The 20,749-nt window shown below is 37.5% G+C and overlaps 3 protein-coding genes across 6 annotated transcripts; 1 reads left to right on the forward strand and 2 right to left on the reverse strand.

The window, feature by feature from the left end:
* Nucleotides 1–1,350: 1,350 nt before the first annotated feature.
* On the forward strand, nt 1,351–5,312 carry LOC126633216 (serine--tRNA ligase, chloroplastic/mitochondrial-like). 3 transcript variants are annotated; one of them, XM_050303788.1, is made up of 10 exons: nt 1,351–1,726; nt 1,831–1,979; nt 2,185–2,278; nt 2,373–2,521; nt 2,656–2,748; nt 3,020–3,199; nt 3,276–3,442; nt 4,368–4,502; nt 4,584–4,677; nt 4,846–5,312. In XM_050303788.1, exons 1-10 carry the CDS (start codon nt 1,492–1,494, stop codon nt 5,119–5,121), a joined length of 1,572 nt encoding a protein of 523 aa, XP_050159745.1. In that variant the 5' UTR covers nt 1,351–1,491; the 3' UTR covers nt 5,122–5,312. The 3 variants fall into 3 exon arrangements, with proteins under 3 accessions (XP_050159745.1, XP_050159747.1, XP_050159746.1); XM_050303790.1 differs by lacking the exon at nt 1,351–1,726 and having other exon boundaries at nt 1,835–1,979; nt 2,178–2,278; XM_050303789.1 differs by lacking the exon at nt 1,351–1,726 and having other exon boundaries at nt 1,837–1,979; nt 2,152–2,278.
* Nucleotides 5,313–7,759: 2,447 nt separating this feature from the next.
* On the reverse strand, nt 7,760–12,858 carry LOC126633224 (O-fucosyltransferase 7-like). Its single transcript, XM_050303797.1, has 11 exons — nt 12,468–12,858; nt 11,788–11,884; nt 11,630–11,697; nt 10,683–10,771; nt 10,407–10,587; nt 10,178–10,306; nt 9,935–10,068; nt 9,638–9,848; nt 8,668–8,852; nt 8,463–8,558; nt 7,760–8,307 (listed from the first exon to the last, which is right to left on the reverse strand). Exons 1-11 carry the CDS (start codon nt 12,600–12,602, stop codon nt 8,166–8,168), a joined length of 1,467 nt encoding a protein of 488 aa, XP_050159754.1. The 5' UTR covers nt 12,603–12,858; the 3' UTR covers nt 7,760–8,165.
* A 2,003-nt stretch (nt 12,859–14,861) lies between these two features.
* LOC126633215 (O-fucosyltransferase 7-like) lies at nt 14,862–19,881 on the reverse strand. 2 transcript variants are annotated; one of them, XM_050303787.1, is made up of 12 exons: nt 19,459–19,881; nt 18,987–19,070; nt 18,580–18,679; nt 18,429–18,496; nt 17,829–17,917; nt 17,543–17,723; nt 17,320–17,448; nt 17,083–17,216; nt 16,785–16,998; nt 15,840–16,024; nt 15,631–15,726; nt 14,862–15,459 (listed from the first exon to the last, which is right to left on the reverse strand). In XM_050303787.1, exons 1-12 carry the CDS (start codon nt 19,612–19,614, stop codon nt 15,330–15,332), a joined length of 1,566 nt encoding a protein of 521 aa, XP_050159744.1. In that variant the 5' UTR covers nt 19,615–19,881; the 3' UTR covers nt 14,862–15,329. The 2 variants fall into 2 exon arrangements, with proteins under 2 accessions (XP_050159744.1, XP_050159743.1); XM_050303786.1 differs by having other exon boundaries at nt 18,987–19,091.
* Nucleotides 19,882–20,749: the final 868 nt, after the last annotated feature.

Below are 20,749 nucleotides of genomic sequence, written 5' to 3' on the forward strand. Positions count from 1 at the left end.
ATGTTAATCAATGTTTTGATGATTAGTTCATTCCTCATCAGGGATACCCATATCGAAGGAAGGTGACCCTCCGTGTTGGGGGGGCACCCAGATGATGGTTGATGTCCACATGGGCAACAAGCTCGCGTGTTTGAGTACGCATAGTTTCATGGAGCGTCTCAAAGAGCTTCTCATACTGCTCCTGGATGACCTTATTCTTCATTGCTATTTTGTTGTTTTGAGCTTCTAGCTCATTGACTTTAGCTTGAAGAGCAACCCTTTTTCCTTCCTTCTTTCGTTGCTTCGCATTAGGTGCAAGAGGGGTGTCATTCTGTGTGTTGTGGCTTCTTTCGCTCCTCATGTTGGAGAGGGATGCCTGGTCAAAATAGAGTGTACGAATGGTGGAAACCAGCTTGACAAAGCTAAAGAGAGTGGGAATAAGTGTCGTTCCCACAAACGGCGCCAAATGTTGATGTACAAAATCAGTGAGGACTTTGGTACAACAGAAAGTGTTAAGTTTGTGACCTTCGCTAGATTGCTCCGGTCACTAGTGTGGATAAGTATGTAAATGGATAGAGACATGGAAGCAAACACAAGATGTACGTGGTTCACCCAGATTGGCTACGTCCACGGAGTAGAGAAGTTCTCATTAATTGTGAAGGGTTTACACAAGTACATAGGTTCAAGCACTCCTTTAGTGAGTACAAGTGAATGATTTAGTACAAATGACATTAAGAAATATTGTGAGAGAATGATCTTTATTTATAGAAGAGAGTTTCTAGTTTCATTCTGATATTGACACGTGTCGTGTTGTGATTGGTTTCTGATGTTGACATGTGTTACGCTATGATTGGCTTCTGATGTCGACACGTGTCGCGCTGTGATTGGCCTCTTGGTTGGAGGGAAACTCTTCTGGGTCCTTGACGGCATAACGTTGACCGGTGCTCAGTAGTTTCAGGATTGGTCAAGTATGGTACAAATAGATTCCAAAGCACTTGTATTTTTACTAAAGATTGGTTTCAAAATTATTTTCACCAAAAGCGTTATCAGCCATTTTAAAATTATTTATAAACGAGCTCAAAATATTTGGCCCATAATGTTTGGGCAATTGATCATTACTTGGCACTCCTTGTCTGTCGTCGATGTTCATAACGAAACAGATATTTTGTGACATTGATGTCATATTTGATTTCAAATCACAAAGCATTCAAATCTAATAAGCAAATAACATTTCGATTAGAAAGATTTTGATGTCAAATATGCACAGTAGCATTCCAGTTGACATCTCCTTTGAAGATGCTCTGAAATATCTTCATTTTTGTTTCTTTGGTTGTTTATACTTTCTTTCTTTTGTTCTGCATGCAAAATGTAGAAAAGTTGTCGATAAAATGGTTTAGAAATAATAAAAATTGGGAATAAATTTAGTCCCTTCATGCTCTCCAAGCACTCTTTTTTTTCACGGTGCACCCATTCAAGCAGGTTTTTGCACGCTCTGCGGTCTGCAGCTGAACAATGGGTTTGGGCGGGACAACCTTGCAAACCCTGAAGCTCGCCACTATTCCTCCACCCTCATTTTCTTCTTCTTTCCGCTCCGTTTTCAAACCCTTTTCCCAAACCTTCCTCTGCCACCATAGCCGCAGACAACGATTTCCATTTCCTCTGCCCTTCTTCGTCAGAGGCCTTTCGGCCCCGGCCGCACAGGCAACTGCTACCGCAACCCCAAAAGAAACAAGCCCGGATGAAAAGGGTTCGATCATTTTACAACCCAATTTGTAGTTTTGATTAATTGGAGCTGAATTATGTTTTTTTGTTGTTAATATTTTGTGTTTTTTCTTTTGGGGGGAGATGCAGGTGTGAAGCAGCAATGGAAAGCAGCGATAGACTTCAAGTGGATAAGAGACAACAAGGACGCGGTTGCGGCCAACATAAAGAAGAGGAACTCCAATGCCAATTTGGAACTTGTGCTTGAGCTCTACCACAAAATGCTGAGTCTTCAAAAGGTCAGATTTTTAACTTTTGTGATTGATTGATTTGCTGAATCTTTACAAGTGCTGCAGGCAATATGTATTTCGATTAACTGCTCCGCGGGGTTTATGTCCTGTTGTGCAATTGGCTTTAGAGTTTGGAAATTTGTTGTTTTGAGTTTTGAAGAAGTGTTGTTTTGTTTCTCAGTTTATGTAGCTAATTGTTACTCACAGAAAGCAGGAAGTTGAACGGCTTCGTGGGGAAAGGAATGTGGTGGCAAACAAGATGAAAGGAAAGTTGGAGCCATCCGAGCGTCAAAAACTTATAGATGAAGGTATCATTGTGCCCTTCTTTTGTATATTCATTTTGTTTTCTTGGTATGCTGATTTAGATTTGAGTTATTTAGAATTATTGGCTTTTGCGTTCAGGAAAGAATCTGAAGGAAGGGCTTCTTTCTTTGGAAGAAGACCTGCTTAGACTTACTGATAAGCTTCAGCAGGAAGCACAATGTATACCAAATATGACTCATCCTGATGTCCCAATAGGCGGAGAGGATTTTTCAACCTTAAGAAATATGGTCTCTCTCTCTCTCTCTCTCTCTCTCTCTCTCTCTCTCTCTCTCTCTCTAACACACACATGCGCGCTCACAAGAGAGGTTTTGTAGTCCATGTTCGTTCTGCATTCTTCCTCATTTTCTATGTCCTTTTGTAGGTAGGCAGCCCACGTGAGTTTAGCTTTCCTGTCAAGGATCACCTTCAACTTGGAAAGGAACTAGATCTTTTTGATTTTGATGCTGCTTCAGGGGTACTATCTTTGTCTTATTTAATGTGTTGAAGTGTCTCTAGTATATAGTAAATGAAGAAAATCATGCCACTAATTTCCAGTCTCAGCATTTAAATTAGACTTTGTACTGAGTTGGAGATTTTGGGGATCTTTCTGGGATAAATTGGAAGATTTCATAAATTCTCTAGGTCGTGCTGATATCAAATCTAAAAAGCCTTATGCTACTTCCAAAACATTGGGTTTAAAGGGAAAGGGTTTTTCTATGCAACTAAGATTTTGCTAATTTCTACAGGTCAGTGGCTCAAAGTTTTACTATCTGAAGAATGAAGCAGTACTCCTAGAGATGGCCCTTATTAACTGGACGCTCTTGGAAGTCATGAAAAGGGGCTTCACACCTTTAACAACCCCTGAAATTGTAAGATCTTCTGTTGTTGAAAAATGTGGTTTCCAACCCCGAGGAGCAAATACCCAGGTTAGTTCAAACATTCTCTTTCTCGTAGTCTGCTAAGAAATAAAATGTCGTCTTATCTCTGGCTAAATATAAACAGGTGTATTCTATTGAGGATAGTGATCAGTGCCTCATCGGCACAGCAGAGATTCCTGTTGGGGGAATTCATATGGATTCTATACTTGCTGCATCATTGTTACCTCTGAAATATGTGGCAGTTTCCCATTGCTTCCGTACTGAGGCAGGCGCTGCAGGTACAGCATCAAGGTAAATTATCAACATTTCCAGTGACCTCATATATCCTTTGTGGTTTATACTTCATCACTTTCTTAATCTACTTTAAATTATTAATTAAACGCAACAACATATCTATTTCTCTGTCAAAAAACAATTTTTTATTAACAGAAAACAAAAGAAATTATAAGAAGCGCGAGCAAGTAGTAAAATGCAACGGCGTATGAATACATAAACCAAATTGGTTCACCCTTTCTTTGTGAAAAATACTCAAACCACTTGGGTTATGGTCCCATATTATTGTTAATATTCCTATTTTTTCTAAACGGCATCTGCAAAATTGGAAATTTCTATCCCTGTGACTGTCCAAATATGCCAACATGATGAATGTCATCATGCTTTAATTATCCAGTCTATCCAACGCAAATGAGGTGGCTTTTGTATAGTAGTCAATGAATATCAAAATGATTTGTGGTGTTATATGCCTTGAACTTTGAAAGCATTTTTTTCATGCCCGCTAGTGATAGGGATCCACTGGTTGGCTTTCTTGTAAGCAATGTTTATTTTCTATCCACAAGAATCTGGGAGTGGAATATGTGAATGATACACCAATTTTCAATCTAACTTTCTGTAGTTTCGGTTTGTAACTTGTAAGTGACAGATTGAAATCTTAAGTAAGATGCGTTCTGCCTACTATGTGCAGTCCAAAATATGGCATGGTTTATTGTCTCTGTTTTTGTGGACATGCAGAAGCATTCTTATCAATTGTATTAAATTTCTAAACAGTGGTCCAAAATCAAATTTTTGTTACAATTTCTGCGGTGGCAATATCTCCATATGGTGGAAGGTTATACCCCGTAGGTTTTTGTTTTTCATAGTCTTGTGTGCAAGTAGAGAATATTCTGTAAGACTTGTAGGCTTTGTCCATCGTACGATAAATTGTTTTTATTCTGTTCAGGGGTCTGTATCGCGTCCACCAATTCAGCAAGCTGGAGATGTTTATATTATGCCAACCCGAGGATAGTGATTTGTACCATGAAGAGCTCATAAGAATTGAAGAAGACCTGTTTTCATCGCTAGGATTACACTACAAGTGAGTACTTCTACACAACCTTCTGATTGTTCAGCTGATTTGACTTTTCTATGTTTACGGTAATGTCGAGTTTCTTGACAGAACTTTGGACATGGCATCTGGGGATTTAGGTGCGCCTGCTTATCGTAAATTTGATATTGAAGCATGGATGCCTGGTTTAGCAAGATATGGAGAGGTATTGCAATGATCTCTCCCCTTGAAAGAAAAAAGGAACAAAACTTGTTCTTGGTTTCATAGGCTAGGCTATAAAACTGCTAGTTCAAAGTTGTTTTTTGAGGTAGCAAAGATTTATGTTTTTGTTTGATTATTCTGAAATCTTCTAACCAATATGAATGGCGGACAGATATCAAGCGCATCGAACTGTACAGACTATCAAAGTCGTCGTCTTGGGATCCGGTTTCGTTCTGCAGAACCAGCGTTAACAAATCCTAAGAAGGGCAAAAGCAGCCTCGCTCCACCAGAGTTTGTTCACACACTGAATGCAACGGCCTGTGCAGTACCACGAATGATCGTATGCATACTTGAGAACAACCAGCAAGAAGATGGCTCGGTCATTATCCCTGAGCCATTGAGGCCCTTTATGGGCGGACTTGAGTCCATATATCCCAAACCTAGGTAGGATGATGTTGCAAATTATATTTGTTCGGAAATTTCTGTGGGATCATTCTTTGGTTTTGAGAGTTTTCATAGGTGGGAGTGGGGAGTGTAAGAAAAGCCGACAAATACAGCGGTCATTTCTTAAAGTTTATTTGGAATCCTTGGCATCAAGAGATGATCATTATAGAGTGTTTTGAGCTCTGTTGCAACAAATCACATTGTGTATGTCTGTCGCGCAATGCTTTTCTTAGGATTCAAACAAGTCTGCACTTTTGGGTGTACCAGATAGGTGGATTTACCTGGGCGGCAAGGCAACCGAAGCTGTCTCGCTCTAAGATTGTATGAAAACAGCACATTTGAGAATGTCCCTCCTATGAAATCTGTCCTCACCAGCAGCATCTGCTTCAATTTTATTACCTATATAGGCAATGGCAGACAATTTGGTTCTGTATGAAAACAGCACAAAACCAAGAGGACTTTTTGTGATTTAAAAACTCATTTCTCATTTCAGGAGAAACGAGCAACTGAGATGCTAAGGGGTTTTAACTTGCGCATATAAAATGACGTGATTAGTTTGGAATACCGTCATCTCAGTCTCCCAGTGCATATTGTTTTATTCATTTCTCAGAAGACGCAGATAAATCATAAACAAAAGAAACTTACAGAAAGAATGGGATATTTTGGGGCGTTGAGGCTGGCAGTGGTAGGAGGAAGTGGTAGAAATGAAGGGAATGTTTAGACGACGGACATTGCCATTGCCGCCACTGCGCTGATTACTGTCTATCTTTGAGAATCACTGTCGACTGGCAAGATTCAATAGTCTTTCTGTTCACCCCCTAAATTCGTCATGAGCCTCATGGGCATGCCGGGAATTTGCTCGAACAAGAAACTGGTGATTGTGAGCGTGCCACTATTAGTTGCCGCTAGTAGACAGATTTGAGCGGTTGAGATCACGCATGAGTTCGACTTCTAACCAAGAGATTGCGTCATTGAGTGGGAACGGCTCAAATCAAGGTTCTCTATTTGCCTTAAAGATAAGGACTTTACTTATGTGGAGAAATGTAACAATATGTAAATGAAATGACAAGGTTGCTAGAAGTGTAAAGGACAAAGGAAAATAAATGACTGGTATTGTAAATTGTTTGTAAATTAAATGACTGGAAATGAGTTGTATAGAAATGTAATTATTTAAAGTACAAAGCATTATAAGTAGACCTGTAAATGGGTCGGGTTCAATCCGACCTGTTAACACCCGTTAACAATTATTATTATTTTATTTTTTTGCATAGAGTTTATTTTTTGTTATTAAGACTTTACTGAAATTATTAAAACATCCTCAACTAACGGGTGCTAACGGGTCTAACAGGTTGACCCAAAATGACCCATTAGCGACCCGACCCGTTAAGCATCCACCCAAATACTAATATTAACGGGTCGGGTCGGATCGGATCCAAAATGCCAGGTCTAATTATAAGTACAAAGGGATGCCAAATACAAGGTTCGAGCTTGTTCCCAATGGATCAGGCAAGTTGCTCTAGCCTAGTGGCAATTTCTGGTGGTTTAGGGAATGGCTTTGAAGGTTGTAAATAAAAATACAAAGGAGATCAATACTATCGAGTTAGCAGTATAGCTAAAAACAAGGAAAGTAGAGGGTGCTTGGCTAAAAGTAAATGTTTACAAGAAAATTAAGGAGCTGATTTGAGTAAAGTTGCTTGATTGATTGGTTAAGTGTCTTTAATTCTTTTGCGTCTGCTTCTTTATATAGAGTACTGAGAAAGCGATTTTGCTGAGAACATTGAACTTGTAGACAGAAGCTCCACTAACCAGCTTGCATATGAAATAATATTAAAAGAGGCAAGCTTGCATTTCCATCACATGTCTCTCTTCCACTTGCAATAAATTAATAATTAAAAGAAACAAGTTAGTTTCTTTCACCACACATCCATCTCCTAAGTCTGCCAACATCCTTACTCACAATAAAGCCACCACTTTGATACATTCTCACATGCAACTTTTGGTATATTTGCACACTAATCCCCAAAAATGTCACATTTTAGCTTTAAACCTAAGTAAAATTTTGCATATTTTAGGTGCAAACACTTTTAGTCTTTCTTCAAGTGGTGGAGGCTGGGGAGGGAGAGAGAGTGACAGTAACACCGACTTATGATATTGTGTTATCCTATCTTTAAGCCCACGGGATCAATATTGATGAGAACCCCAAGTCTAAAGTAAAGACTAACAATTCCAAACAACAAAGTTTTGTGTCAACATGTAACTGTAACACCGTCACATAGTTGTAATATAAACACATATATTATAACATGGGTTAATTGAATTTGGTAATCCAGCACAAATAAGCTTCTCCGAATTACTCTAGTACAATTTACACATTGTTATTTCTTTGATTACTTTTGTTAGAAGAGTTTCATACAAGGGGTTAAAAGGTCATTTTGATTTAACCATTTGTGGTCTCAGTGGCAAAAAATTATGACGTATGCAATCACTCTCTTTCTTTTTCATCACGCGACTCAATACATATTCACATAATTACATTCCAAGACACACCATGAGACGTAAATTTGAAAATTTTAAAGCAGCTAATGCGGACTGTGAAGGGCTTCTACTAAACTGAAGAAAAAAAATGCAGACAATAACCGAGATAGAGTCAAATTCTTTCACTTATACTGCATCAAATAGTTACGAATACACGAAGAGTGCTTGTTCCTTTGGAAACAAACAAATGATCTATTTTCGTATCCCCCAACGTGAATCATTCTATATCGAACTCTAGAAACTTTGGAAAGCACATAAATGGAAAGCCCTCTTTCCAGCGATCCATTCCCTGACCTGAACGTAGTTGCATTTTACTCTTCATCAACACTATAACAACTCACCACCAGCTATCTAAACTCGGGATATACACACTTCGCTGTCCCTATGCATACAACCGAAACACAAACTTCTAAGTTACAATAAATTGTAAAGAACGATTGTGTCACCACCCTACCAGTGCAGGAACCTTTTCGTTAGAGGAACCATTTTGTAGTTTTGAAATCTCCGAGATGATTAGCGAGCTCTTTGCATTGGCATTTCTTTTCTACACAAACAATCTGGTAAGGGGTTCTCATAAAAGGGTTCTTCCGAACGAAGCTTATCCTTCCCCCTAAGTCCTGGAGCAGGACCTCTTCTTTTCCGTGGGGAGCCTTGCCTGCATAACCACCATCACAGACAGTTATGAAAAATAAGGATAACAGAAAAATCGTTACTTGTGAATGTTTACAATTCACAATAACCAGATATGATATTGGTTGGGATAAAGTGATTGTCATGGAACTTCAAATCTTTAGGTGAGAAATCACACACCGTTTCCTGTGCATTTGAACAACTCTATTTGATAAGGTTTTGCCTTCCTCAAGTGTTCCCTGCTCAAGTTTGTCAAACAGAGAAACAAGAGCTTTTCTGATAAACACACACAAGCACAAAACAGATTCAGTTTGCGGCATATCTGGTCAGAGCACGGTGTTTGGAGTAGTTCAAAACATATCATTCCAAAAAGAAATCGCCTTGCCTGTCAGGGTTTATTGTTTTCCTGTGTCCAAGAAAGCGACGGTGACCTTCAACTGCCGCCGCCATATGTCCTGGATATGTAGGTATAAATACATCACTTTCAACTGAAACAATGTAGTCAAGCGCAGCCATTTGAGACGCATGATTGGTAAAAGGTTCAAGCTCCTCAACGGATGCCAAGGTTTCCTGAAAGTGAAAACCAGTAATGGTTAAACCAGCATTACAGTCCATGTGTCAGGATTTCAGACATACCCAGATATGTCCGAATGACAAAAAATTTCAAGATAAATTGAATAGATATATAGATGTTCATTTGGACTTTCTCCTGATCATTTTCTTAGTCACATGGGAGACTTGCTGCTCTGATGTCATTTTCTACATTTCTAAAAGAACTTTATCACTTGTGCATAACAATCCACATGACTCTTAATCAATATCTGTTTTATCTCTGATAATCTGCACTGCATATATCAGCAGGTTCGCCACCTTTGTTCACACCAATAAATCAAAATCTCAACGCCCACTCAAACTTTATGGATAAAATTCTAATTTGAGTATGGCATTAGCTCTTGATGGTTTTAATGATGTACAGCCATAGAGAAATCTTTCTTCGTACCCAGATTTTAAAAGAAACAAAAATGTGTGGCCAGATGACAGTGAAATGCACAAGATAACATTCCGTCTGAGATTATAATTCTAAGTAATTTGGGCCCCCAAGAAGAGTAGCAGTACAATTAGTTCAAAGTAGTATTAACGGATATGGCCAATATATTGGATCGACTAATGTGCCGAGCTCCCTTGCTACAGCAGTCGTGATACTTTTCTATCTACATTCTATATAAATTGGAATGTCATATATTCAATTTTAACTTCAAGGTCAGCCACAGACATTCTAAAAGTTTCATTATATTCCATTCAGAGCTCAGTTATTTAACAAAACAGAAAAGATCAATTATAAACATCAATGATACCTTGCTCTTCAGTATGGGATAACGGGATAGTAGATCAGCCATACGAGAATCACCATATATCTTTCCAGCAGCAATGTAGATAGGTGTGTTTGGTGGGTACCCAAGAGCACTGAGAAAAATTCCAGTCTCCCTTGGAGTTAATGGGCAATACCCGCTGGATCTCTGTTCTATGGAATTAATTTCCTTGTTTCTCCAGGTTTTTGTGTTCTCCCTGCATGTTCCAAATAAAACAGGCATCACAAAAGCTCAAGGATTAACCAACGTGACAGAATTTCTCCCAACATAAGTTTTTCATACCGGATGATCCTTAGTTCATCAGCTTCAGATGGAGTTAAATCCTGCGTGCATCCACTAAAGGCAAGCATGTCCTTCTCAAATCGTAAATGAAGGGAAATAAAAGGACCAAACGACCTCATCCGATCAACTAACAACTAAAACATTAATGAAACAAAAATAAAATTGTAAAATAGATGGAATAGGACTAAAAAGTTATAATAGGCATTCCAGAAATCAAACTAGCATGTAGATCTAAGAATTTACTTTTCCCATTGCTTCAATTTGAGGTGTAAAACGCAGAGCTTCATAACAAGCACGACAGCGAAGTTTCTGTATATCTAGAGGTAGGTTGTTATTTGCTAAGCGAGCATCAGCTTTGGAGGCTCGAATAACCTTAGAAAAAGAATAAAGTGTTTAACAAGATGATTTTGATTAATTCAAAAAAGAATATATAAAATACATTGCATAAACCAGAGTGTTCCAGAAACCACACCTCGTACACTTCCCAGAGACTAGCTATCTCATCTTGGTAATAATCCATACTAGCCCAGCTTCTGAAAAGCTTTAGTGCTCTGGGACCAGAAGCAAGTTCCTTGGGAAGCTTTTTTACAATTTTAACATCATTAGCTAGAGCCTTGATAAAATGATCTTCGTCAAAAACATCTGAGAAGTTGCTGCGCAACATATATAGGGAACAAATTTTTGCATCAATGACATAATAGCTAAGAATAAAACAGAATTCAGAGTGTAAAATAAGTGACAGTGTTACCTAGAGTCTTTCCAAAACGACCGTTGATCAAGTTCTGGAATAACAAGAGTGGCATTTATGATGCGGGCTACAGCTACCATGTCACATATCTGGAATTCAAGGATGACACATTTCAGCTCCATTCAATAATCAGATGACGATATTCATAAAACTATCATGTACATGGAGCCAAGCAAAATATTCTATGGCTTCTGTGTCTACCATTGTGAAACACACTAATTAGCCATCTAAATACATTTGTTGCGTGATGTCATGTAGCCTACCACGATGGTAAGAATTGTGCAGTTCTAAGGTTTTTATCACTTAAATCTTACATAGGTACAGACCAAACCCCACAACATATAGGCAGGTACAGCCGAGTCAAAATTGTGCACCATGAACTCCATGTTTTTATAACTATAGAAATTGCAGCAACCAATTAATATTTGCAAACTGCACCTAGATAAAATAATGAGACAACTCTCAAAGCTTAAATGCCCTATTTAGTAATAGAAAAGAAAGAGGGATAAAGGCCTATCCCAAAACTTTATGCAAATACAACTTGAGATCCCAATGTGACAGATTAGAATCAGATTATTGTTTCACATTAGTAATATGAGTGAGATTAGAATCAGACTATTTTTCCAGAGTCTATCAATGAGAAAAAAAACAATATACAACAACAACAACCACTAAATATCCCACTAAGTGGGGTCGGCTGTATGAATCCTAAAACGCCATTGCGCTTGGTTTTGCGCAAGTCTTTCGTTAATTACATTCGCAGAAATCAAACACTGGATCTATCCATAATCCTAACCCATTAACCCACCCTCTCTCACGGTCACACCACTTGGGCTAACCTCAAGGGATTAACATAAATGAATTTTTGCTACACACATTTCAAAATCAAAATGTGGACAAGATCAAAATTCAACACAATACATTTGAGAAAGAGTGTGTTCATATACCCCTGCACGCATCTGGTTGAGACCACCATTTGTACGCACTTGAAAGTAGCCCCGTGACTCTGCAGGAGCTGAATAAACAACAGTAAAGTGGAAATTAGGAACACCAAGGATATGTCATTATGTCATAGCTACACAATAAATCTCTACCAGTAACTTACGTGTATAGTTCGGAGTTGGCTCTACACACTGCACAAAATCGGGAGTCGGTGGAATCTTCCATAGCTTGTCATCCAATATCCGACTTGTATCATCCAACTGTCAAGTCTAAAGGAGTGAAAACATGAAAGATGTATAACTTTGTCACATGAACAAATGTATCTAAAGTCTACAAGATTAAGACCCAAGTCCTAACTCCTAACAAAAGGAATATACAGCTTCTATTGTGTTTCTTTTCTCTTTTTCGCCAAAGGTAATGTGTTCAGTAATATCTTATTCCGTTGAATCGTAATAACGCCAACCATGAAGTTGATGCATTCAAATTCTTCTTCTTTAGTTTTCCTAGGTTGTCACAATATCAACATTCAAGTGGAGTGCATAAAGGAATCATCAATCATATACGTATCGATCATTTGATACTTTTTCGGAACCAAACATACTTGTAAATGAACAAACCCAATAGTAATGCATACATAACAACAACAAAAACAACAACGAAATTGAAATCTGCAGCATTTTTCATACAGACCCAACATTAATATTGTCGAAAAAAGTAAACCCATATCGTAAAAACTACAAAAGCTTCAAGAAAAATATCGAAAAATTGAATGAATTTGCAACTGCATTTTCTGGAAATAATAAGAAAGTGCGACAACAGAGATGGGTCGGATAAGGAGATCACCGTGGGAAGCTTGACGGGGTCGGAGAAGTTAGGGACTTTGGAGAAAGAGAAGAGAGCCACTAGCGCAATTAAGCATACGGCGCACGTTAGCACCTTCCTCACTGTCGCCAATGTTCTCCAGCTCTTCCTCTGCATCTGGTATCTGAAGCTCACTCATCCAGAGGCCTCGCCTGCAAATCCAAATGACGGGAAGGCTTTGGTTTGTGGGTTTTGTTGGGTTCGCGGGTTTTGGCGCTGATCTAAATCGGTTCGCCCGAACTCGGCCGTTTGTGACTGGATTTACGCTGCTTTTCGTGTGCTTTCTGGGTTTTTGCCGCTTTGGTGGGTTGTTTAGTTTGTTTTTGAGCACTAGTTAGTTCGCAATAAAAAAACAAAATGAAACAAAAATTCATTTGGTATTTATTTTATTTTTGACGTTAATTTCTAATTTTCATTTTCAGGACCCAATCAAAGTTTTGATCATTGAGTTAAAATTTTGGGAGAGCAATGATCTTTTTAGAAAAATCTGTCAGAATATTGTCTCGTATTTGACACTGCCAGGACCTAAAAATGTCACATGCAATCCAACCAAATATCGAGGCCCGAATGTCATGAAATACCCCAAACTAAGTCCAGACAAAGGAGCAGAGCCACTCTTAAGGGATCAGGATCCTCCCCTAAGCTCAAGGGTGAGGATCTGACCAAGCCTATCAGGCTATAAATATGAGATTTTTTTTTTAAATTATAATAATTGTAACTGTCGAATAAAATTTCAACGGTCTTATAGACTTGGCTAGAAGGATCCTCACTCTTAGCTTAGCTCATGAGAGGATCATGATCCCACTCTAAGGCCACCTTAGGTCTAGGCCTACCCTCACTACCCTTTCTAAATAATTTAGTACTATGTATATGCATATATACATGCCTTTTATGTAAAGGGATCCTTATTTTTTTCAAAAATTAGGCATTAGGTGTGGGGCTCATTTCACATTGAACTTCAACAATCCGAACCATCTATTTTGTAAGTCTCGTTTCATAGATAATCCTTACAAAAATTCAATGCAATTCAATCCAAAATCATTTGTCTATTTAATTATCAAGATAAAATTTCATTAATTTCGTTGTTTCTTATACAACAAAAATTATTCGTTAATTTCTTTGAACTCAATTAGATGTCTTAAACATTTCCGATTTGGCTAATACTTTGCAAGGATGATCTATGAGGTGCAACTTGAAAAATAGACGGTTCGGATCATTAAAGTTTGATGTGGTGTGGACTCCACAACTAATCCCTATTTTTATAAAAAAAAAATGAGGATCTTTTCCATTAAAGGTTTCCTATATATACATATATATTTAACATCTTATTTAAAACTGAAATCTAAATTCTAGTTTAGTTTTATCAAAAATTATTCTTTTACATTGCCAACTGAAGAATAATAAACTTTTAAGTTTTTCCTCCTCCGTTTCTTGAAATTTCATATATTTTGTCTATGTTCTCTTTAACTTTTTACCAAAATTTTCAAATTTCATATATTTTATTCTCCAAATTCTCAATTCATTCTTCTCATTTTTTGTTTCAAAATTCTCAATCTACTTGACCCATATTTTGAGACCACATGATTATATAGTAGTTTCTGGTTGGACTGCTTCTTTAAATTATTAAAGAATGAATTCAATCATCAACCGACACATTACGTTGTCTCCAAAATATGGTCTAAAAGAATGGTTCTTAGCATTTTTCATTGACTTGATATTAGAGGGTTAGTTTCTCTTGATCCTCTTTAATTTTTTATTAATTATGACTTGATAATGGAATGTTAACTTCAACATAGAACAAATCATTTAAAGCCTCAAAAATTTAATTAGCTCACAATTTCAAGCATGTATTATACTCTCTTGTAAATAATATCTATTTATTTATTATTTTGACATTTATGTGAGGCCCCTCCTTACCTAAAATCCTAGCTCTCCGCCACTACCCAGACACATACAAAGGTGTGGAATCAAGAAAGAAAAATATTCAAAATTATGCTACGCTATTAAAATAATGATAAATGGACTGGATGCTTGTATAATCACGTCATGCCCCTGCAAATCCATACATATTCATTACGCCAAACTCTATTACGCTAACTATGATACACGTTAAAACAAGCCCAAGCCACGTGTTGGGACTTTTCAAGTAAATTGTGGCATGGATAGTTACAGAAGTTTATTAGCCTTACGCAGAAAAATCCGTTCGAAGATTCTACGGGTTTTGGATTTGGGGAAAAAATGGTTTAGGGTATGCGAATGAAACATCCAAACTCGATACGCCCGTTGCCATCCCTGTTACCTATTACCGCTACATTGGCATCCCAATTGTAAGCAAGTGTACCTCTTGACTTAAGCTAAAAAGAGGAACCGTAAACAGAGAACAAAATTCTATAACTTTTATTGCATCGAATATTACTCTGATTACATGAAGAGTGCTTGCAACTTTTTGGAAACAAGCAATTTAACTATTTTCGTCTCCCCAATGAATCATTTTTATCCAGTTCTAGAAAAGTAGAAACCCGGCCAAATTTGCAAAGCTCATAATATACTGCCTTGGTCATAAATGGAAGCCCCAACCCCGGCATCTCGTTCCCTCACCTGCATACTCTTCTACTCAAGCAGTTTGCTCTTCATCAATGCTATATGATGTACCGCCACTGCCACCCCCACCACCGCCAGCTACCAAAATTCAGGATATACACACACTCCGCGTCCCTATGAGTACAAGCGCAACACTGGTTTGTAATAAATTGCAAAGAAAGATAGTGTCACCAGCCTTCCAGCACAGGAATTTCCCTCAAGAGTAAACCTTTTCGCTATTATCTGAGACGATTAGAGAGTTGTTTACATTGGGAATTCCTTCTTACACAAACAATCTGGTAAAGGGTTCACGTAAAAGGGTTCTTCTGAACGAAACCTTTCTGTGCCCTTAGTTCCTGAAATGGGACCCTTTCTCTTCCGCGCGGAGCCTTGCCTGTTTAACCACCGTTGAAGACAGTCAATTATGAAATATCGGGCTTTAAACGCCATTCAATAATTGAGAAAACAAGAAATTATGATTTGTGTACACAATAACCAGAAATGGTATTGGTTTGACCAAGTGATTCTTATGGAACTTCAAGGCGTTTGGTGAGAAATATCATACCGTTTCATGTGCATTTCAATAACTCTATTTGATAGGTTTTTGCCCTCCTTCAGAGTTCCCTGCTGAAGTTTGTCAATCAGGCGAACAAGGGCTTTTCTGTGGAACAGATAGAAGCACAGAAACAGAATGAGTTTGCAACTCTTTATGGCCATAAAATGATATTGGGAGTAGCTCAAATCTGCATATATTCAGAAAATAAATCGCCTTGCCTGTCAGGAGATATTGTTTTCCTGTGTCCAAGAAATCGTCGATGACCTTCAACTGCTCTTGCCATGTTTCCAGAGTATGAAGGTATAAATACATCACTTTCAACTGAAACAATGTAGTCAAGCGCAGCCATTTGAGATGCATGATTGGTAAAGGGTTCAAGCTCCTCGGCGGATGCCAAAGTTTCCTGACAGTGAAGACCAATAAATCCCCATGCAAATTAATTACATTATCAGAACAGATTTTTTTTAAGCAACCCCCAATCATCCTCTAACAATCGATGATATGATTTTTCACGAGTTATCCAAATTAAAACCTCTGGTGTATTGATGTAAGGGCGTCTCACCTTCTCTCCATTAAAAAAATAATATTATTATCCCCATTAAAATACAGTAGCGAAAAAAATAAATACCACTCAGCCCTTCAGTCTCTTCATCTGTTAGCCAGTACCCATCACAACCAACAAAAGTAAATTAAATGCCTCTTAGTAATAGATGAATGACAAGCATAACACAGAGAAAATGACTGAGCTTCATAAACTCAGCAAGCAATACTGCAACCCGTTAAAGTTTCTTTCAGTAAATCCTTTCTTTGTAGTAGTTTGTACCCGGCTTTTTGAATAAAATATGTCCGGCAAGATCATAGTGAAACACACATCGGTTGGAAATTATAATTGTGAGTAATTTGAGCTCCAAGGAGAATTGCTCTAGTCAGTTTAGAATAGTAGTAATGAATGTGGGTAATATATTTGGTTAAATAACGTGTAGACCTTTGTTTCAGTAGTCCTGTTAATTTTCCATCTATACTCTGTAAATATGAATGTCCCATGTTTCATGTTCACTTAAGCTCAACCACGGACATTCCAAAAAGTCTTTTATCATATTGACATATTCCATTTGGGGCACAATTATTTAACAAAATGGAGAAACCATAAGCATCAATCATACCTTGCTCAGCAGTATTGGATAACGTGACCGCAGAGCAGCCATATGAGATTCGCCCCCATATATCTTCCCAGCAGCAAGATATATAGGTGTGTTTGAGGGGTACCCAAGAGCGTTGAGAAAAATTCCAACCTCCTTTGGTGTTAGGGGGCAATACCCTTTGGATCTCCGTTCTGCGGCATCAATTTCCTTCTCTTTCCAGTATGGGGTATTCTCTCTACAAGTTCCAACTAAAAAATCAGGCATTACAAAAGCTAAACGACTATCCATAAATTGATAGAAATCTATAACCATGTCATACCGAATTATCCTTAGTTCCTCAGATTCATCTGGAGATAAATCCTTAGTGCATCCACTAAAGGCAAGCATGTCCTCCTCAAATCGTAAATGCAGAGCAATATAAGGACCAAACGACCTCATTCGATCAACTAACAGCTACAACATTAATGAAACAAAAATTTGTAAAATAGTCATGGAATAGGACTAAAAAGGTTAGGCAATCCAGAAATCAAACGAGCATTTAGATCTGACTATTTACTTTTCCCATTGCTTCAATTTGAGGTGCAAAACGTAGAGCTTCATAACAAGCACGGCAGCGAAGCTTCTGTATATCTAAAGGTAGGTTGTTATTTGCCAAGCGAGAATCAGATTTGGCAGCTCGAATAACCTTCAGAAAAGAACAATGCGTATATCACGATGATTAATTAAAGGGAAAAATAACACAAGAAATCACATAAACCACAGGGTTCCAGAAACCACACCTCATATTCTTCCCAGAGGCCAGCTATCTCATCTTGGTAATAATCCATACCAGACCAGCTTCTAAAATGCTTAACCGCTCTTATACCAGTAGCTAGTTCCGAAGGAAGGATTTTTATAATTTTGACATCATTTGCTAAAGCATTGATAAAAAAATCTTCATAAAAAACATCTGAGAAGTTGCTGTGTACCAAATATATGAAACAAATTCTTGCATCAGTTACACCAAAGCTAAGAAATAAAAGAACGAATATCTCAGAAATTAAATCAAACCATAGAGAGTGTTACCTAGAGTCATTCCAAAATGACTGTTTATCAAGTTCCGGAATTACAAGAGTAGCATTTATGATACGGGCTACTGCTACCATGTCACATATCTGAAATTCGAGAACGACACATCTCAGCTCTATGCTACAGTCAGATCATAACACTTATCATATAGTAGATAATATATGTAGAAAAAGTTACATATACATAGAGTCAAAACACTTTTATGGCTTCTGGGTCTATCATCACGATTCGTGAAACACACCAATCAGCTATGTAGATAGATAGATTAGTGGCATAATGTCATGTCTATAATGCAACCATGGTAAAAATTGTGCGTTTTCAAGATTTCCTGCCACTTAAATCATGCCGGTTTTCCAACATCGTGACAGATTGAGTACAGCACTTATCTGTCACGTATGCCACTCTAATCTGTCACAATGAGACTTAAGTTTCCAATTTTCCCTTCTTTTACAATCTTCAACGGACTAAACAATGCAAAGAACTTTTTATTCCATTATCAAAATTTGGACTGGATCAAAATTCAACACAAATATTCTGTATTGTGATCAATCAACATAAATTTCATAGAGTGAGTAATTTAGAGAAGAGTCTACAGACCCCAGCACGCATCTGGTTGAGCCCACCATTTGTATTAACTAGCAGGTAGCCCCGTGACTCTGTAGGAGCTGAATAAACAACAGTATATTGGAAATTAGCAACACCAAATGATACGCCATAGCTACTCAATAGAACTGAATCAGAAGCTTACATGTATAATTGGGACTTGGCTCTACGCATGGCACAAAATCACGATTTGATGGAGGCTTCCATAGCTTGTCAGTTTCCAAAATCCCACTTGAACCTTCTAACTGTCAATTCTAAAGGAGTGAAAAACATGAAAGATGCATAACTTTTTCACATCAATAAATGCATCTAAATCTGTAACACTTGGACCAAACTCCCAAGTCCTAACAAAAGGGTTATATAACCTCTCTTTTTTTTCTTCCTCCAAATGAAATCGGCATCAGCACATTATATCCTAATTACGCCAACCTCGAATTTGAGACTTCCAAAATTCTCCTTGGTTATCTTTTTCTTATTGACACAATTATTGTCAATCAAATGGAGTATATAAGGAAATCATCAATGGCATAAGTAATGATCACAGGATAAAACCTTGCCAGAACTAGAAGGCAGAGGCGTTTTCAACAGATGGGGCGGAGCGATCTCCAGTGTCCAGCTCTGCTCGGCGCTCAACTTCTGGTATTTAATATCATGTTGCTACAAAATCAGTAAACAAAAAAAGCATACAACACTCAAAATTCAGATAACCCAACAAATATTTTCCAAAAATAAAACGGAAAATGCAACAAAGACTCAATTTTGTTGTCCTTTTTTAGAAACAAATTCAGTTTTGATAGAAACTTTCCCAGATAATCAATAAACATAACAAAAAGAAACTGAAAACAAAACCCAACTCAGATATTGAGTTAAAGATTCATAAATACATCCTCCCTTTATAATTAGCGACCACCACAGTACTTTTAGCGACGATCAGAACCAAATCCCGCTGATTGGGCAAAAGGGTATGAAAAAAATCTTTAAAAAGAAAAGAAAGGCAGAAGAAATCATAAAATAAATGAATTACCGTGGGGAGCTTGAAGGGGTCAGAGAAGTCATGGACCCTTGAAGAAGGGAAGATAGGTACGTGGAGGGAGAAGAGAGCCACTAGCGCTATTGAGCATATGGCGCACGTTAGCACTTTCCTCAGTGAGCCCAACGCTACCGACCTCTTCTTCTGCATCTGGGTATCTGAAGCTCCTCACTTATTCGTAGCCATTGCCCAGAAATCGGAATGCGAATAAAGATTGAGTCTTTCGGTTGTGGGGCTTTCTGGGTTTTGTGGGCTTAGTTGAGGGCGGCGGTTCGACTGACGGCTGCGGTGAGGCTGGAGTCGTCGGCCGTTTGTGGTGGTTGGGTTGGGTTTTATGCTGTTTTGGCAGTGCGTTTTTCTGGGTTTTTGCCGCTTTGCTTGCGTTGGTAGTTTGGAATGGCAAGCGGCAGAGGATGGTATCTTCTATATATAAAAACTAGAACAATATAAATAAAAGACACAAAGAAAATGTCCATTTTAATTACTTTTTTATCTCTCAACAATTTTAATTACTTTAGAAAATGTATTATTCTCTTTTCTTCTTCTTTTATTTATGAAAAATAAAGGGAAATGTAGTTAGAAAAAAAAATTGTTTTCAAAATGTTTTGCCACTTATAACATTGACCCCACAAAAATTCGGAAATAATTCCTTTTTAGTTAGAAAATAACAAAATTATTTTAATCTTAACTCTTTATTAAGCGAAACTCAAACATTTTCCTAACAAACAGAAGGAATTATCAAATTTTAAAAGTGGATTAACAGGATGAGACATGTGATCTGCCAAAAGAGGTCGTATCTTAAATATCAATTTTTAGATTAGCCTCAATTTACTCCCCACTAAATGTAGAATGAAAAAAAGAACATCATTTCAAACCACAAACGATGAAAAGTTAGTAAAATTTGTTTATAATTTAATATTCTTGTATTTAAAATGTTAATTATGAAATAAAGATTATTATACTCCATGAATTTCTCTTTGCCTCAATAAGGATTATTTGTTTCGATTATGTGCAAAGTTGCGATTAGAAAAATTCTCAAAAGCATTTACACGTAGTATGATTAATTTAACTTTGAAATATTGTTGAATTATATATTTACTTTTTTGGTACAAGATAAATAAGCAAAATATTTTAAAACATGAACAGGTTGTAACATCAGGGGACATGATAGTTTCAGTCGTACTCACACATAAAATTTAATTGATTAATTGAGTGAATAATTTGGTACACATTTGATTTTCTAATCAATTCCAGTTAAACATTTTATGGACCTCATAAAAGTTAT

This window comes from Malus sylvestris, chromosome 8 (genome assembly GCF_916048215.2).
Source record: "Malus sylvestris chromosome 8, drMalSylv7.2, whole genome shotgun sequence".
In the NCBI taxonomy this organism is placed as follows: Eukaryota; Viridiplantae; Streptophyta; class Magnoliopsida; order Rosales; family Rosaceae; genus Malus; species Malus sylvestris.